We start from the raw sequence: 15390 nt of genomic DNA, 5'->3' as shown, positions 1-15390 counted from the left end.
AACGTACAATTTGTCGAAGTGCACCGGTTAGTGACATGATTCTAGAGCGTAAAGAGTCAATATGTGATTTCCATATTAGCTTGTTGTCAAGGGTCAAGGTATTTTTCTTGTTGAACTTTCTGCAGTGTTACATTATTTATAATTAGCGGTTCATGATTTGATACGACTTTATTTTCTGCAGCAAATATAACGTATTTAGTTTTTGATTCGTTTATAGTTAGCAGGTTACTAAGAAGCCAACTGTGCAGTAAATTTAAGTCATTTTGCGCTTGCTCAATTAAAGTATCCACATTAGGACCAAAGTAAAATAAGCAGGTGTCATCAGCGTATAATGTTAAATGGGCTTTTTACCCTATGTTATGCATGTCGATTACGTAAATGAAGAAAAGTAATGACCCCAAAATGGATCCCTGCGGAATGCCGTATTTAATTTCTTGGCCTTCGCTCTTCAGTTGACCTATTTTGGTAATTTGTTTTCGATTGGTCAGGTACGATTGTAGGATTTTAAATGCATTTCCAGTAATGCCAATCGAACTCAGCTTTGACAGTAGGCGAGAATGGCTCACCGTGTCAAAAGCCTTTTTTAGGTCAACGAAAATACCAAACGCTATATTTTTATTGTCGATGTAAACTTTTATTTCTGTCAGTAGGTCTGTAGTTGCCGATAATGTATTTGATTTTTAACGAAAACCGTATTGTTTGTTGGAAAGGAAATTATTAGAGTCTAGATGTTCTGTAAGTCGCTGATGGATGATCTTTTCGAAAATTTTGGATAGGATTGGTAGGACAGATATTGGCCTATAATTGCCGGGGTCTAATTTATCACCAGATTTAAATATGGGTCGGACTTTAGCCACCTTAAAAGAATCAGGAAATATACCTTTATCGAAACACTGATTAATATATTTCGCGAGGGTATCACAGATTAGAGGTTTAATGCACTTTAGTGTTTTTGTGGTCATACCATCTGTTCCTGAGCTTGTGTTTGAATTTAATTGGTCAATAATTTGTCAAATGTCACTTTTTGATGCAGGTTTAAGATTAGTGAGTTTATTATTAAATACTGTAAGCCCGCATATATTTTTTTTGTATTCGCTAGGTATTCGATTTGCTAATATGGTGCCTATATTGGCAAAGTAGTTATTAAAACATTCGCAGATTTGTGGAGTATCTGATATTATTTCCGATCCCGTTTTCAATTTTAGGTTGAGTTTTCAGATTTTGTTTTCTTATTTGATGGGTTATTGATCAAGTCCCACATTTTCAAAGGCTTTCCCTTACATAATCATTACATTAACATACCAATCAATAAAATCTTCGTCATCTTTGCGAGATGAATCTGGTTTAGGTATAGGTACATAATTATATTATGTGTTTCATATTTACCTATTCATTTAATAGATATCTTGACTTGATGCCACGGGGCACTCTCTAGGTACAAGCTTTATTTCTCCAAGGGTCATCCGATGTACGGGATATCGGATACGACAATGTACAAACGCTCTTAGAGCTTTAGTTTAGGGTTTTGAGTGTTTTGACGGAGACTGGAGGATACAATAGCAGTAAAACAGCGCAATCTCATTGAATTGGGAATCGTTACAATAATCTCATCGAGTAGATGAGTTTTTAAAAATGATTACCTACTAATAGCTGATATTTTATGTTTCAGGCTTACGTCATGAGTGTAGTACAATTCATTCTTTTAATGTTGTTCTTTCTGAACTTGTACACCTCGTTAATAATAATGATGTCCTGTCGTTTTGTCATAGCTTCGAATGCTCATGACTTTGCAGTTATATTAAAAAATCTTACGTTGAAAGGGCCACTCTTAGATACCGTATTCTACCCGGCAGGAAACATGATATGTAAAAAAGGTTAGTCTAGTTTAATTGATTCATAAAAGTTAAACTAACTGCCGATATTAACCAACTAATTCTAGGTAAATTTTTTCAGCTTTTACTGAAACTATTAAACATTAACTTGGTTTTTATTTCAAGCGATTTATTTCAAGAGCGTTATTGAGTTCTAAGTTTCCCTGTTTTCAATAAAAAGAAAAATAAGAAGTCGGTAACAAATTAACAAATAATGTCTTTAATATTTACAGGCTCGTGGATAGATAATGCAAGAGATATTGTTATCTCAGATCACATATCGCCCAAAACAGCAATTTTACTGGGCTATTATTGGACTGCTTCGACTTTCAGTGGGGCCGGTTTCGGAGACATCACGCCCCAGGATACTACCAACATGATCATGTCCATATGCATATCAATACACGGTGTTTTGTTCTTTGGGTAAGTAACTGTGTACAATAATTAAAACAATTGTGCTTATACCCCTGTACTTATACTCGTAGATGTTTGTATGTATGGCTGCATCCCAAATATCTTTATTGACTCTATCGCTAACAAAACCTCCTTCAAGTCCTTCAACTGCCCAACTGTAAGCAGAAGAAGTCACTTTTAGCCTCTAAGGGTTATGTTTGACTTTGTCCGAATGTTATGTGTTACCTATATGACTATCAAAATCCAATATTTTTATATGTGACCTGAGACTCCTGGGAAGGATTTACAGTATGTATAAAGGAACATTTTTTTATTTATTCCAGATACGTTTATGCAAGGATTGCGTCACTAAAAGCCATGGCGGATCAGATGGTAACCAAATTTCAAGAAAACCTAAAACAATTAGATTTTTTCTTAACCAGAGAAAAAGTACCTACGGTATTAAAACAAAATGTGATGGAACACTGGAAATATCAATGGAAGCGAACTGGCGGTTGGTCGGTAAGTAATCGAGGGAACTCTTCAATTATTATAGGCACATCTATAATTACCTATATTGATATCTGTATTTTTATGGTTACTAGTGCATTTGTTCTCGGAAACCGACATTTAATAAACCGGAACTGCTGACGAAGACCATGAAATGATCGTCGTGCGATGACAATGTCTTGACATTTTTTTTTTGTTAAAAGAGAAATTGAAAATACCTACTTGATAATTCACGGTATCATGATTAGGGCCCTTATTTTTGGTACCGGGATGAAATCAAATCAGTGCATCAAATAACAGCAAAATCTAATGACCTCATATTTTCTAATCTCGCCTAAACTAATAATTTAATAAAAACTTGATACGACTAATGACATTCCAAATTAGTAAGCGCATTCCATATTTAAAAGCCAGATGTTGCTATTTAGCATAAACAAACGGCGTGAAGACTTTTAATAAGTTACAACACCGCATATATTTTATTGCAAACAGCACCAGACCATCCTGGGGAAGCTGCATGCCAACCTGAATGAAGACGCAGTATTATACATGTATGAAAAGACATTGCAAGAGATACCTCTCTTTGAAGGTGTTGAATATTCATTTTTTAGGGCGTTTGCGAAGAAATTGAGTGAGCTGTATTTTCAGAAGAGATATATGGTTATACGGGCTAACGAAGTGATTAGCCACATGTACATAATTTATAGAGGAAAGGTAAAAAAATGTTGCTACTTGATGACGGAATCACTCAATTTAAAAATATGTTCAAATTAGGAACTTCGTCCAGTTCGAATAACATCATTGAATAGTAAGAAAAAATATTTTGCTTGAAATTGACATAACATTTTTGAAATGATGTGCATTTCATGAAATAGGATCACTGAATTTATTTAATTTATGTGTAGCATAATTATTATTTTTGGTTAATTTAGGTGGACATTATATCAGAATACAACGAAGTTGAAGCCTGTATGGGACCTGGTGGGATCTTCGGCAATATACGAGGGGCATCTATGTATCTAACTATGTCGAATGTTGTAGCCTCAAGAAATATAGATTTGCTACGCATTGATGGCGTAGAGTTCTATGCCCTTTTAAAGGTGAATTTTCAAATTACATACTTCCGGTTCCGATAGCAGCATTAAGGACCGCACCGTTGGCAATAGTACATTAGAATACCTACAGATGCGAAAAGTAGGAAATTCGCAAGAAGTGGCGAATTACCTATTCGAACGTGTAACGTTGTACAGTTCATACGGCCCTTTAAATTTTACGTAAAGTGCTAATTACGGCACTAGTGCGGTAAAGTAGCGCCATGTCTATTGCAAAAATAGATATCACACTGGATACATATCATCATAACTAATATTGATCACAGGCGCTCTTTTTTAATGTTGTGCGATAAAGTTAAAAAAATATACCGACAAATATGTAGTAACAAAGTTTTTGATTTAAACTAAGTAATAATAAATATTCACTATCAGTCACTTAATTGCAAGATTTAATGTAATGGAGAAGAAATATATACGTAGTTAAGGAAGAAGTTAGTGTAAGGAATACATGGAATGTCGTTTCAAAAGGGTTTATTTCTCTATAAAAACTATACAAAAATAAGGCCTTTTGACAAGACGCTCCTCACATATTATACCTGGATACCTACAGTGTGCGGGATGACTAGAAATAATAAGCAGTGTGCCTACTTACGAAGCGTTTTGCCCAAAGAGTAAGAAATGATTTGCTACCAGAAAAATCTATAAATAGAATTGATTTACTCTTGTATACTTCGACTTCATTTATTTAGATGTTTGCTGCTGTCTTAGAAATATTGTGTGCGACGGTACATAAATAGTCATACAATTTTCGGGCTTATTTTTACAAAACCTTTTGAAACGTAGGCTCTTGAATTAATAAGAACGTGGTAAGAACCCATATATATACTTGTTGAACAAAATACTATTGTATTACATAACTGTTCCAGAGTTACCCATCAGTGTTGCAAAAAGTAAAGAATTCAGTTGACAACGCGCCGAAAGATTACGTTCTGCCTTCAATGGTGACAATAAAATCCAGCCTACATGTGAGCCTTTGAACTAATTTACACATATAAAGAATATACTTACAGTTATCTACACTTACGAAAGACTTGGATACAATACAGATAAAGTTGAGGAATGTATGGTAGCAAAGTTGAGGAAAGTATGGTAACAGAGCAGCCGATTTAACGGAGCCACGCCGTTTTGTCGCCTAAATAGTGTTTAGTTGTAATTTTATAAAATGTATATGTATGTTAGTCTGTAAGGTATTTGTAATATGGGCCTTGTTGCCTGAATCAAATTTTAAATAAATAAATAAAAAGTGGAAAAGGTATTGTACATTCTGTCCCGTGAGTCAGGGGATAGCGATACCACAGATCGTTAGAAAATAGTACATTCCGATACAAGTGCGGAAAAGAGGAAACTCGCAACGGCGATAAATTAAAACACGACCGATAGGAGTGTTTTAAATCGACACAAGTACCTATTCCCACTTGTATCGTACAACGTTATACTGTATAAATACATATGGCCCTTGAAATTTTCGACATAGTCACGTAATGTGCTAATTATCACACTAGTGCGGTAAAGTACACCATATGTACTGGGTGTTTCACTTTTGTATTAAGAAAAAAAACAAGCATATAGCCCGCCTGATGGCAAGCAGTCACCGTAGCCTATGAACGCCTGCAACACCAGATTATTAAATGCGCGTTGCCGACCCTTTAAAAACCTGTACACTCCTTTTTGGAAGAACCCCACACTGTAGAGCCCCACACTCGGGAAAGCCTCGGCAGGAAGCTCATTTCACACTTCCACAGCCGAACCGTCTGCGGAAGGAAATTCCTCTTACTCGTAAACCGCACAGTATTGTGCGTGCAGGTACGCATAAAAAAACCGCAAATTGAATTAGTTTAGCCGTTTGGCACACATGCTAGGTCAAAACAAATTTTTTGACCCGCAGTTCCTAAAGTTCCTTTCAGAAACCTATAGTGTGTCGTATCGTATGAAAGGGCTTTCTGATTTAGTCTGTCATTTAGTTTTTTTTTTTCAATATTATAAAGTGACACAGTTCTACTGCAGTACCTATTTTAAGAGACTTATGGAACTGTACTGCAGATACGGTACATATTAATCATAAAATGATACGTAATATCCATATATCAGGGTGACCACTATTTCATACAACCAAAATTCCCTGACTTTTCCCGGTTTTCCAGGCGTTTTTTCAAGTTTTTCCCTGACCATAATCTTAACCCTTTAACCAATTGACATTCCTATCGAGTCATTCGAATTCGAACCGTAATTCTTATAGTCGAGATGCGTTTTTGTTTTAAGTATGATGGCAACTTGTATGTTGCCGCTACGGACTAAAGGGTTAAATGTAATAAATATAAAATATATAGTTGGAATGGAATACATTTTTGAGTTTTTGCAGAATTATCTGCTAGCAAAATACAATAAAAAAAAATGGCTAATAACATGTCGCATGCCATGCTCAGTGTAGGGATCCGTAATTACCCGTCCGTCAAAATAAACTAGGCCGATCAGATTCGCTGTAGTTTTACTTAAAAGTGTTTACTAAGCTTTACTTTCACGATTTTTTTCATGAATTTTGGACCCATGGTCCAGAAGTTAGGGGAAGTAGAGGGGGAAACATATTATTTTTTCTTCCAGAGCGATTATTTCCGAAAATATTACGTTTATCAAAAAATGGTTAATGAAGACCCATATTATTTTTGAAATACCTATCCAACGACACCCAACACTATTGGGTTGAACCGAAAAAATAATTCATCGCCACTTTTGGTGTAGTGGAACCAGTGGAGCCACCCTAAAAAAATGTTTTACTACTAGTTTTTATTTTATGATTTTTGTTGGCGTTTTTAGGGTTCCGTAGTCAACTAAGAAACCTTATAGTTTCGCCATGTCCTAATTCTGCATTGACTGCGATTACGGGATCAAAACAAGATAATCCCTTAGTCAAAGCATACGAAAGTGGGGATGTTTGGCACAATGACACGCAAAATTCTATTAAACTCTTTCGACAGTCTTAACGAAAACGCAATATATCGATATCTTTGATATCGCGGCTATTTCGAAGAGCATTCTTTACAGCGAAGCCCAAGTCGATTTCTTTCGCGTTTATCAGATTAGACTCCTTTTTCAAGTCAATCGACGTGATATCAGTTGCAGAATCCAATACATCCGCTTTAACAACTCTTTGCATGATTTTTTTCAGTGTCACCAAAAGTGATTCGTATAAAAGTGGAGCGAGGTTGGATTAAAAATAATGTTAACAACGGCTCCACTTGCGTCACCGATTGAAAAAAAGGCCAATTTAGCCTTTATAATTTGTGTTCCAATGCAGCATTTACTACTGTAAAGTATGCGCTGTCAGGTGCTTTATTTTCGTTTTTAATTCCCTGCAGATATTTTTCAACGTTGGGTATAATTTTAGTGGCGCGATTAACAACGCTAAATTTCTCGAGCCAACGTACTGAGCAAAATTTTAGTGGGAATGTATACTCGAGCCTGAAAACCTTGTATAGTCTTCACGTCGCACGGGGCTACGAGTATAGCAGAATAGGCAGTATAAAGAACGTATAAACACTACAACCTTTGACAGCCCCGCCGGCGGCAATTTCCGAGTAATACAGTGGCACGCGCGCCGCGCGGTCGGGTCGCATTTACCTATTATTAACCTATTATAGTAGATATATGATGTTTGGAGATGGTAAAATTAATAATTTCTTTTTTTATTATGTACATACAGAGACATTTTTTTCCCTGACCTCCATTAAATTTCCCTGACAATTCCCTGACTTTTCCATGACTCGCGAAATTCCCTAACTTTTCCCGATTTTCCAAAAAGTGGCCACCCTGATATATCCAACGGGGACTACCTCTATAACCCTTTTATTGCGCCTTTTCATCATTTGGTATTGTTTGTTTAGTTTTTGTGGTAGATACCGGCTTGAAAATTAATTAATAAAGTTGAACGAAAGATGTTTATTCAAATGTAGGTAGGTATAAAAGGTCCGCAAGTATTATTCCGCTCGTCGTTAAAACAACCATTAAATTAAATTCATCTTAACAACAGTAAAAAACGTACAACATGAATCGAAAAATACTGTGATAATTATACCTAACCCTAAGTATACCCCGTGCAATAGTAGGTAGGTACTAAGAAAATTTGCCATATTTTCTACCCTCCGATGTAGAGAATATATACATGGCAACTAGGTGCACAAAAAAGTTGGTTCAAGTTTTAAACGCTTTTTACCTATTGCAACTTTGGTTTTAACACAGGTTCACAGGCCCAGTACAATGCCAGATAGTTCGGATGAAGAGGACAATGACGATCTAGACGTGTATATGGAAGTAAGATAGAACCAGTCATAAATTTAAACCATCTGTACAATCCAACATTTCGCCTATAGTATATTCCTTAAGGACCTTGAAATTCTTAATGTATTCTACAGCTGTCGAATCTCATTGGTCTCATTTCGTTTATCGAGATAATTCATTCAGATTCTAGGCATTTTGTTTACATTGTTTTAAAGGCCTAGTGGAGTAGACTACAGTAAAGTTATTCGAGTTATCTAACATGATATGATCAAACCGAGCGCATAGTAAGTTTTTAACATTAACTATTGACAATACCCAAATAATCAACTAACAACTAACTAAAGAAAACAGTGTACACTCGATGATATCTATTTTGGCAATCAAAAAACCCACAATTAGTTTGATCATTCCTTGAATCCTAGCCTTCACTAAGCTGTAAGTACTCGTTTACTTTGTACTTCACTCAAAAATAGACTTAATAGTTATTTTTGCTTTTTAGAGCCCGCAGAGAAGCATAGCCGAATCGCATGGTTCACGATCTATCACTTCGGCGGGGAATATAGAATATGTATCAGCTATACTATTACTGTTTAAACCCCACAGGTAATATCTACACTTATCAGCAAAACTGTCCCAATAGTAGCATATTAGGAGAATGTGGAGAGGTTGATGTCGATCAAGGGGATTCTTAATTATATATGGTTCCCTATTTGGAGTTTCCATAGGAGGAAATAAAAATATTGAAAAAATATAAATGTTTTTTTTCTACTTTTCGATGCGAAATTACAAAAAAACCGTAAATGCCAAGTACATCATATGTTAGGCCGATTTGTAGAAAATTTCAAGGAGTATTGTTATGTATTAATCATGTGCCCCTCCCCTTAATCGACATCAACTTCTCCACATTCTACTAATATGCTACTATTGGGACAGTTTTGCTCCTAAGTGTATAAGCATGAAGCATAAAAATTCACTTTCTATGATATATCTATTATGTAAGTATGTAACTAAGTACCATATGTTCACTAACAGTGTAATAATAAACCTATACATATATTATCTTCTTCTTCCTCGCGTTGTCCCGGCATTTTTGCCACGGCTCATGGGAGCCTGGGATCCGCTTGACAACTAATCCCAAGATTTGGCGTAGGCACTAGTTTTTACGAAAGCGACTGCCATCTGACCTTCCAACCCAGAGGGTAAGCTAGGCCTTGTTAGGATTAGTCCGGTTTCCTCACGATGTTTTCCTTCACCGAAAAGCGACTGGTAAATATCCACCTCTCCATACCTACCCATATATTATCTCTGGTACCTATACATATATTATATCTACCTGATTCTAATATAGATAGGTACTATTTACAGATGGTTTCGAAGTAGCGTGATACCGGACTGCAAATGGATACAATTTATGGGTATGTCAATACCCATACATCAATCATCATCATTGTACTCCGTATATTGATTCGGTCAAGTTGTATTCTAATGTGTGGGGAAGGCAAACAAATTATATCCAGCTTAAAATGAATGTAGTATAATGCCTTTGGGTATGGTGCTTTACACACACTATGCACTAGCGTCCCTCCCCTCCCCCTGACGCAACCCCCCCTTTTAGCATGAAATATGTCCCGGTTGACAGTTATTCACTGAGTTATGATACTGCGTTAGTTTCAATTTGGATATAATTTGTTTTTCAAAAAACATAATTTGACTGAATCATATAGGTACGTTTAAAATTAGTTAGGTACGTTTACTAGTAAAAATCGTATCACGTTTCCTGCTTAAGTATCTTAAATAGCTAGCTCAATTTTCGCAATTTCCTTATACCCAACAGGGTTTTAATTCTTTGACTATATTGACTTTATGAAATAACAAAAAAAATTAAATGTTTGTTTGATATTTTATAACTCTGCTTTATGAATGTTATTTTTAGTTATTATAGTGTTTTAATGCTGTATCTTTGCGGTTTCAGAGTACTTCATCAGTTTCTTGGCTTACGTAGATTTCATGACTCTAGTTTATCAATTGGCATTCCAATCAGTGCCATATTTTTTCCATATATGTATTATGACAGACATGATTTTTTTATACAAACTGTTCTTGGACATACATACCGGTTACATGAACCGGTATGGGGAATATGTATTAAACCCAAAGAGAGTAAGACAACTGTAAGTTCCTTTTTATCTACAATAAGCAACTTTTGATTAACTTTAATTCTCAAAATAAAAACCCGCAGCGTACAATTAAAAGATTTTAAGCTTGCTAGGCTGAACTATATAAAGCTAACTGTCAATATTTTGTATATTTATGATATTGATTGATATTCCTATGCTTTGGATTTCATTGTGCGTCTAGTCTATAATTTTTATGCAGACTATGCAGAGAAAACCAAGTAATCTAGCCGTTATTTTTATTTTTACGGTTTATTTCAGGTTCTTCTCAAGAAAATTTCAAAGAAGGCGTGATTTTTTGGCTAACTTGCCTATATCATACGTTGTTTATGCGCTAAAGTATTTGAATCCGGGAATAAAAATGGTTTTCTTCAGCTATCTGCGAACGCCACAGCTCTCGAGGATTTCATATTTATTTACCAACAGAACTCACCGGAAAGTAAACATAGGCTCGGCAAATCTCTTCATTAAACTAGCGTAAGTACATTATTATTTTGAATTCAAGTTTTTGACATTATGACGTTAATTACAAGCACTGTACCGAACAAGCAACGATTCAAATACTTTAATATGACTACGGTTTTTTTCTTAATACAAAATTAAAGTCTCTTCCTCTTTCAAAGCGGTTAAAAATGTACCTAAGGTACGTCGGCATCCACGTCATATTTAAGAACGAATCGATTACCTCATCTAGTCATCATTTACCAAATCAACTCATTACTGTAAAACGCGCGACATAATGTGTACTCGTATTGGAGTAACATCAAAAACGGGGATATCTAAAATAAAATAACAATTATCTAGTAGGGAATATCTACTCAATTGAGGCCATAAATAAACTCATTGAATGTGTCGTTTGTTTCTCAGAACGATTGGTATTTGGGCATCGATTCTTTCCCATATAAACGCATGTTTGTTCTTCAAGTTGTCATGCCTGACTCCTCTACAATGTACATCGTCTAACTGGATGGCTAAGCCAGAACTCAATTTACGACCAAAATACTATCAGGTATGTAACTAAAGTATGTCCTTTAGTTTGATTTCATGGAAAAATATATAATACTTTAGACAACGCACGCGAGGATTCATGCCAAAAGTATTTGGTGTCGTTGACGTACCTGAACTATGAGAACGCATTTTATTAGGTAAAAATACCTCATACCTCGGCTCTCACACCCTCGCTTTGCACCTAAGTACCAAACACCTACCTATAGATTGTCTAAGCTAAAACACTCTGCTCTGCTGTATCGCTTAAAAACCTGCTGTATAATATAGATTTTATACAATGCAATAAATACGCTATTGTACATTACAGAAGGACTATTTCTCGTTATACATAGCATCATTGTGGTACATGATTAACTTGCTGACTATCGCTGGCACCGGGGATGTATCGTCTAGAAACGCGTTTGAAATGGTGGAAACAATCGTTATTATCGTTATAATTAAGTTCTGTACAGGTAAGAGCAAAATATATTTTTTCAGCGCCTTGTATACTTGTCAAGTATCTTTTACTTGATACTAAAAAATATCTGCATATTAACTTCACAGCTACTTCCAAACACCTATATATTCGTATATCCTTCATAGCTATATCCAGCCACAGTCAACACCAATAGGCTAGTTAACATTTTTTTATTTATGGTATCAAGTATCAATCGATCAGGTTTGTTTTGAGCATCAAATGTCTATATGGGACCCATTGCCTAACAAGTCAGAAATGATAGTCAAAGTCTGACAATCGCATTTTACTGACCAAACGCTCCTAACAAAATGGCAATACATCGTGACGTCACGTTATATTATTTGCAGCCGTTTTGATGTATGGATAACAAGAAAATTGCGATTTTGTAGGTGAAATATTGCGTTGAACTCAGAGGAAGCGCTATCATTTTGATGTGAACAGAACAGGATATCAGCTAAAAGTTGACATCAAAATGATAACCCTAGTTAAAACATTCCACAAGTTACACGAGTCCAAACAAGACCTTCTGTATGTAAAAAAATTAAGTAAAAAAAGTAATTGTGAAAATTCTCTGTGACATTTATGCTTTCAATTTATGCTCTAATTCATAAGCTATCGAATGTTTTTTTTTTTATATTGGGGGGGGGGGGGGGAGGGGGGGAGTGATTTATCGATAAAATTAATTGTACTAGACATGAGTAACGGATCCACTATACGTGTACAAACACATTGTATAGTTGCTTTAAAATATTTTGTTTCGGAATCGAATTGTACATGTTACATTATTAATTTCCCCTTTTGGATGTTTAAAATCCTTGGCTTCATTTGCATGCCACTAAAAATGGTGAATTGTGTTGATCCATGTTATTTTAAGTCCATCACATTGTACCTGACCATGATTCTAGCAAATAAAAAACTTTAAACTTAGAACTTTGAAAAAACTTAGTTTTGAATCTTTCGAGGTCTCGTATTTTTTATTATTTCCATATATTTTATAAGATTCCAATTTATTTTAAATATATTTTCAATCTATTTAACTTAACACGTGTCAACAAGCTTATTCTCTGATACTTCGAATCCCTGAGCAAAAACGTGTACGGGCACACGAACGGACAGACGGACATGGCAAAACTATGAAGGATTCGTGACGTGTTTATCTGAAAATTTGTAATATAAATATAACAAACATTGTAGCTCCTCCTTCTTCCTCGCGTTGTCCCGACATTTTGCCACGGCTCATGGGAGCCTGGGGTCCGCTTGACAACTAATCCCAGATTTGGCGTAGGCACTAGATTTTACGAAAGCGACTGCCATCTGAACTTCCAACCCAGAGGGTAAACTAGGCCTTGTTGGGATTAGTCCGGTTTCCTCACGATGTTTTCCTTCACCGAAAAGCGACTGGTAAATATCAAATTATAATTCGTACATAAGTTCCGAAAAAATCATTGGTACGAGCCGGGGTTTGAACCCGCGACCTCCGCATTGCAAGTCGCACGGTCTTACCGCTAGGCCACCAGCGCTTCCATTGTAGCTATTTTGTATAAAATTGCAGGCCTCCTAATATCAGAAATGTCAGCTATGATATCAGCTCATTCTTCATCTCGAATCGACTACGATTACGGCATAAACGAGCTTCGAGACGGTTTGCGCGACATGGACCTGAGTGATCACCAGATGAACAAAATGTGGGACTATGTTAGAGAGCTTTGGAATAGGCAGCAGGGCAGGCAGGTTTGTTGATTCTTATTTATAAGAGATAACCAATGTATTTTTTTTTTGTTTTTTGTGTGCGATATACGATTCTTTCCATTAATCATTAGTCTATTATAACTCGATTTGTGTTCTACAACTTAGTATCTACGGAAAGTAGGTACGAGTAAGTTCAATTAAGATATTTATTCAATTATAATATGTCGTGTAATACAGTTTATTTTTATTTTATTTCAGATGCCCGAACTAGTTTACGAGTTGCCTTTTCGCCTTCGCTGCCAAGTCATGCAAGCGGTATACGGCTCACACATCAGAGAATCGGTTATATTTAGTAGAACCGATGCTGATTTTAGAAGGATGCTAGCTATGTGGATAAACCACTGCGTGTTCTTCCCCGGAAACTATATCGTGCAGTGCGGTGATTCCGACCAATGCATTTACTTCATTCATAGAGGAGAGGTCAAGATTTTTAGATAACATAAATAATACGATTAGGAACTTAATTTATCCCCTTATTCATAAAATATAGCAAACCTCTACTAAATTTTGTCTGTTTCCAACAAATCCACCTATCAAAATTATGGACTATATAACAATTCTAAACGACGAGACGCTTATGTTAAGTTAAGGTTCATAAAGAAGGTAAAAACGCCGTCAGACATAAGGGCATTTATTCCCGTGTATTATTATACACTGTAATATTTTATTTTATCATCAAAACAATTAACTGATAATTCGTAAACCTTATTGAAAGGAAATATATAAGATATAACCGGTGTTTTATTAGTACTGCATGATATTGTAATGTTAAATATTCCTACATACTTGAGATTTCATTTGTAAATATTTATTTTAGGTGGAGGTTTTGACTGTGCATCCAAATTTGACAGAATCTATTTATGATATTTTAGGACCTGAAGATTGCTTTGGTTTAGCGCAAGTAAGTAATTTATCTGGGAAGCCCCATTAATTCTTATCTTTATTAGTTTACTGAATAAATTCTTATCTTATTTTTTCCTTTATCAGGGTCTTTTTGTTGGCGTGTCACACCATTTCTCATTCCGCGCGAGAACCGTCGTCGATATTGTATACCTCAAGTTGGAACAATGGAAATATTTGTTGGACTTCTATCCAAAATCCGCCAAAATGGTTCAAAAGAAAGTTCAAAATGTATATTTAGCAATATGAGCTAAGAATATGTAGGACTTAGTAATGTAGAAATATAGATATACGTAAATTGCAAAATGTTTTATTAATTATCCTTATGAAATCATTAATGGAACATAGGTATTGTTCATACTTTACATTCCTACTAAAAAAAATAAGTAGTCATAAAATACCTATATAACTAAACCTTTAACCTTTGATGTTTTAAGCAAACATCTATAATCAATAACACTACAACAATTAGAGTAAAAAACAAATTGAAATGTCAAATTAACATAAGCAGCTTGGCTAAACGACAACTTTTAAGGAGAAATCCCCAATTTTTAGAAATAAATGAGCAAATATACCAGACTTTAGTTCCTCTTCCTCTTTCGCGTGACTCTTCGTGGTTCTTCAGGACTGGGTTCTTGCGATAGTTCATCCAGCACATCTTGAGATATCTCAGGCAATAAGCCTTGAGAAAGCTCAGGGAACAAGCTTTGTGTCTGGTCTTGGGTCAAGTCTTGCGTGGGTTCCTCGATAGTGTCGTAAGCGGCGGACTGCTGGCTGGATTGGTCCAACACTTGAGTCTGGGTAAGCCTGGAACTGTTTATATACTCTTTTCATACTTCACAGGTGCAGTAATAAACATGCAATAATTAGGACTAGTTTTTAAGTACATTTGTCTGTATACTTTATGCTCTGTATCGACGAGCCAACATTTGGATAAAGTGTGA

General features: G+C 35.5%; 2 protein-coding genes across 7 annotated transcripts in view; one reads left to right on the top strand and one right to left on the bottom strand.

Annotated features, from left to right (window-relative positions):
- LOC133516091 (uncharacterized) overlaps positions 1-14752 on the top strand; it is a 32283-nt gene extending 17531 nt beyond the window's left edge. For all 3 annotated transcript variants that reach the window (XM_061848805.1, XM_061848803.1, XM_061848806.1), the window contains 17 exons: positions 1670-1874; positions 2105-2294; positions 2609-2786; positions 3267-3488; positions 3707-3874; positions 4753-4851; positions 8120-8191; positions 8658-8761; positions 9524-9573; positions 10131-10329; positions 10594-10809; positions 11200-11341; positions 11648-11792; positions 13350-13528; positions 13745-13966; positions 14364-14447; positions 14534-14752. In XM_061848805.1, coding sequence (XP_061704789.1) covers positions 1670-1874; positions 2105-2294; positions 2609-2786; positions 3267-3488; positions 3707-3874; positions 4753-4851; positions 8120-8191; positions 8658-8761; positions 9524-9573; positions 10131-10329; positions 10594-10809; positions 11200-11341; positions 11648-11792; positions 13350-13528; positions 13745-13966; positions 14364-14447; positions 14534-14695 — 2637 coding nt within the window. In that variant the 3' untranslated portion in view covers positions 14696-14752. The remainder of the gene's footprint in view (positions 1-1669; positions 1875-2104; positions 2295-2608; positions 2787-3266; positions 3489-3706; positions 3875-4752; positions 4852-8119; positions 8192-8657; positions 8762-9523; positions 9574-10130; positions 10330-10593; positions 10810-11199; positions 11342-11647; positions 11793-13349; positions 13529-13744; positions 13967-14363; positions 14448-14533) is intronic.
- The window catches only part of LOC133516093 (non-structural maintenance of chromosomes element 1 homolog), a 62974-nt gene that overhangs the window by 38228 nt on the left and 9356 nt on the right, over positions 1-15390 (bottom strand). For 2 of the 4 annotated variants that reach the window (XM_061848816.1, XM_061848818.1), the window contains exon 6: positions 14741-15259. In XM_061848816.1, coding sequence (XP_061704800.1) covers positions 15028-15259 — 232 coding nt within the window. In that variant the 3' untranslated portion in view covers positions 14741-15027. Of the gene's footprint in view, positions 1-14740; positions 15260-15390 lie in introns of those variants that run through there. The other 2 variants (XM_061848817.1, XM_061848819.1) reach the window with 2 other exon arrangements.

Source organism: Cydia pomonella, chromosome 3, assembly GCF_033807575.1.
Source record: "Cydia pomonella isolate Wapato2018A chromosome 3, ilCydPomo1, whole genome shotgun sequence".
Taxonomy (NCBI): Eukaryota; Metazoa; Arthropoda; class Insecta; order Lepidoptera; family Tortricidae; genus Cydia; species Cydia pomonella.
This window is presented reverse-complemented; position numbering and strand designations above follow the sequence as displayed.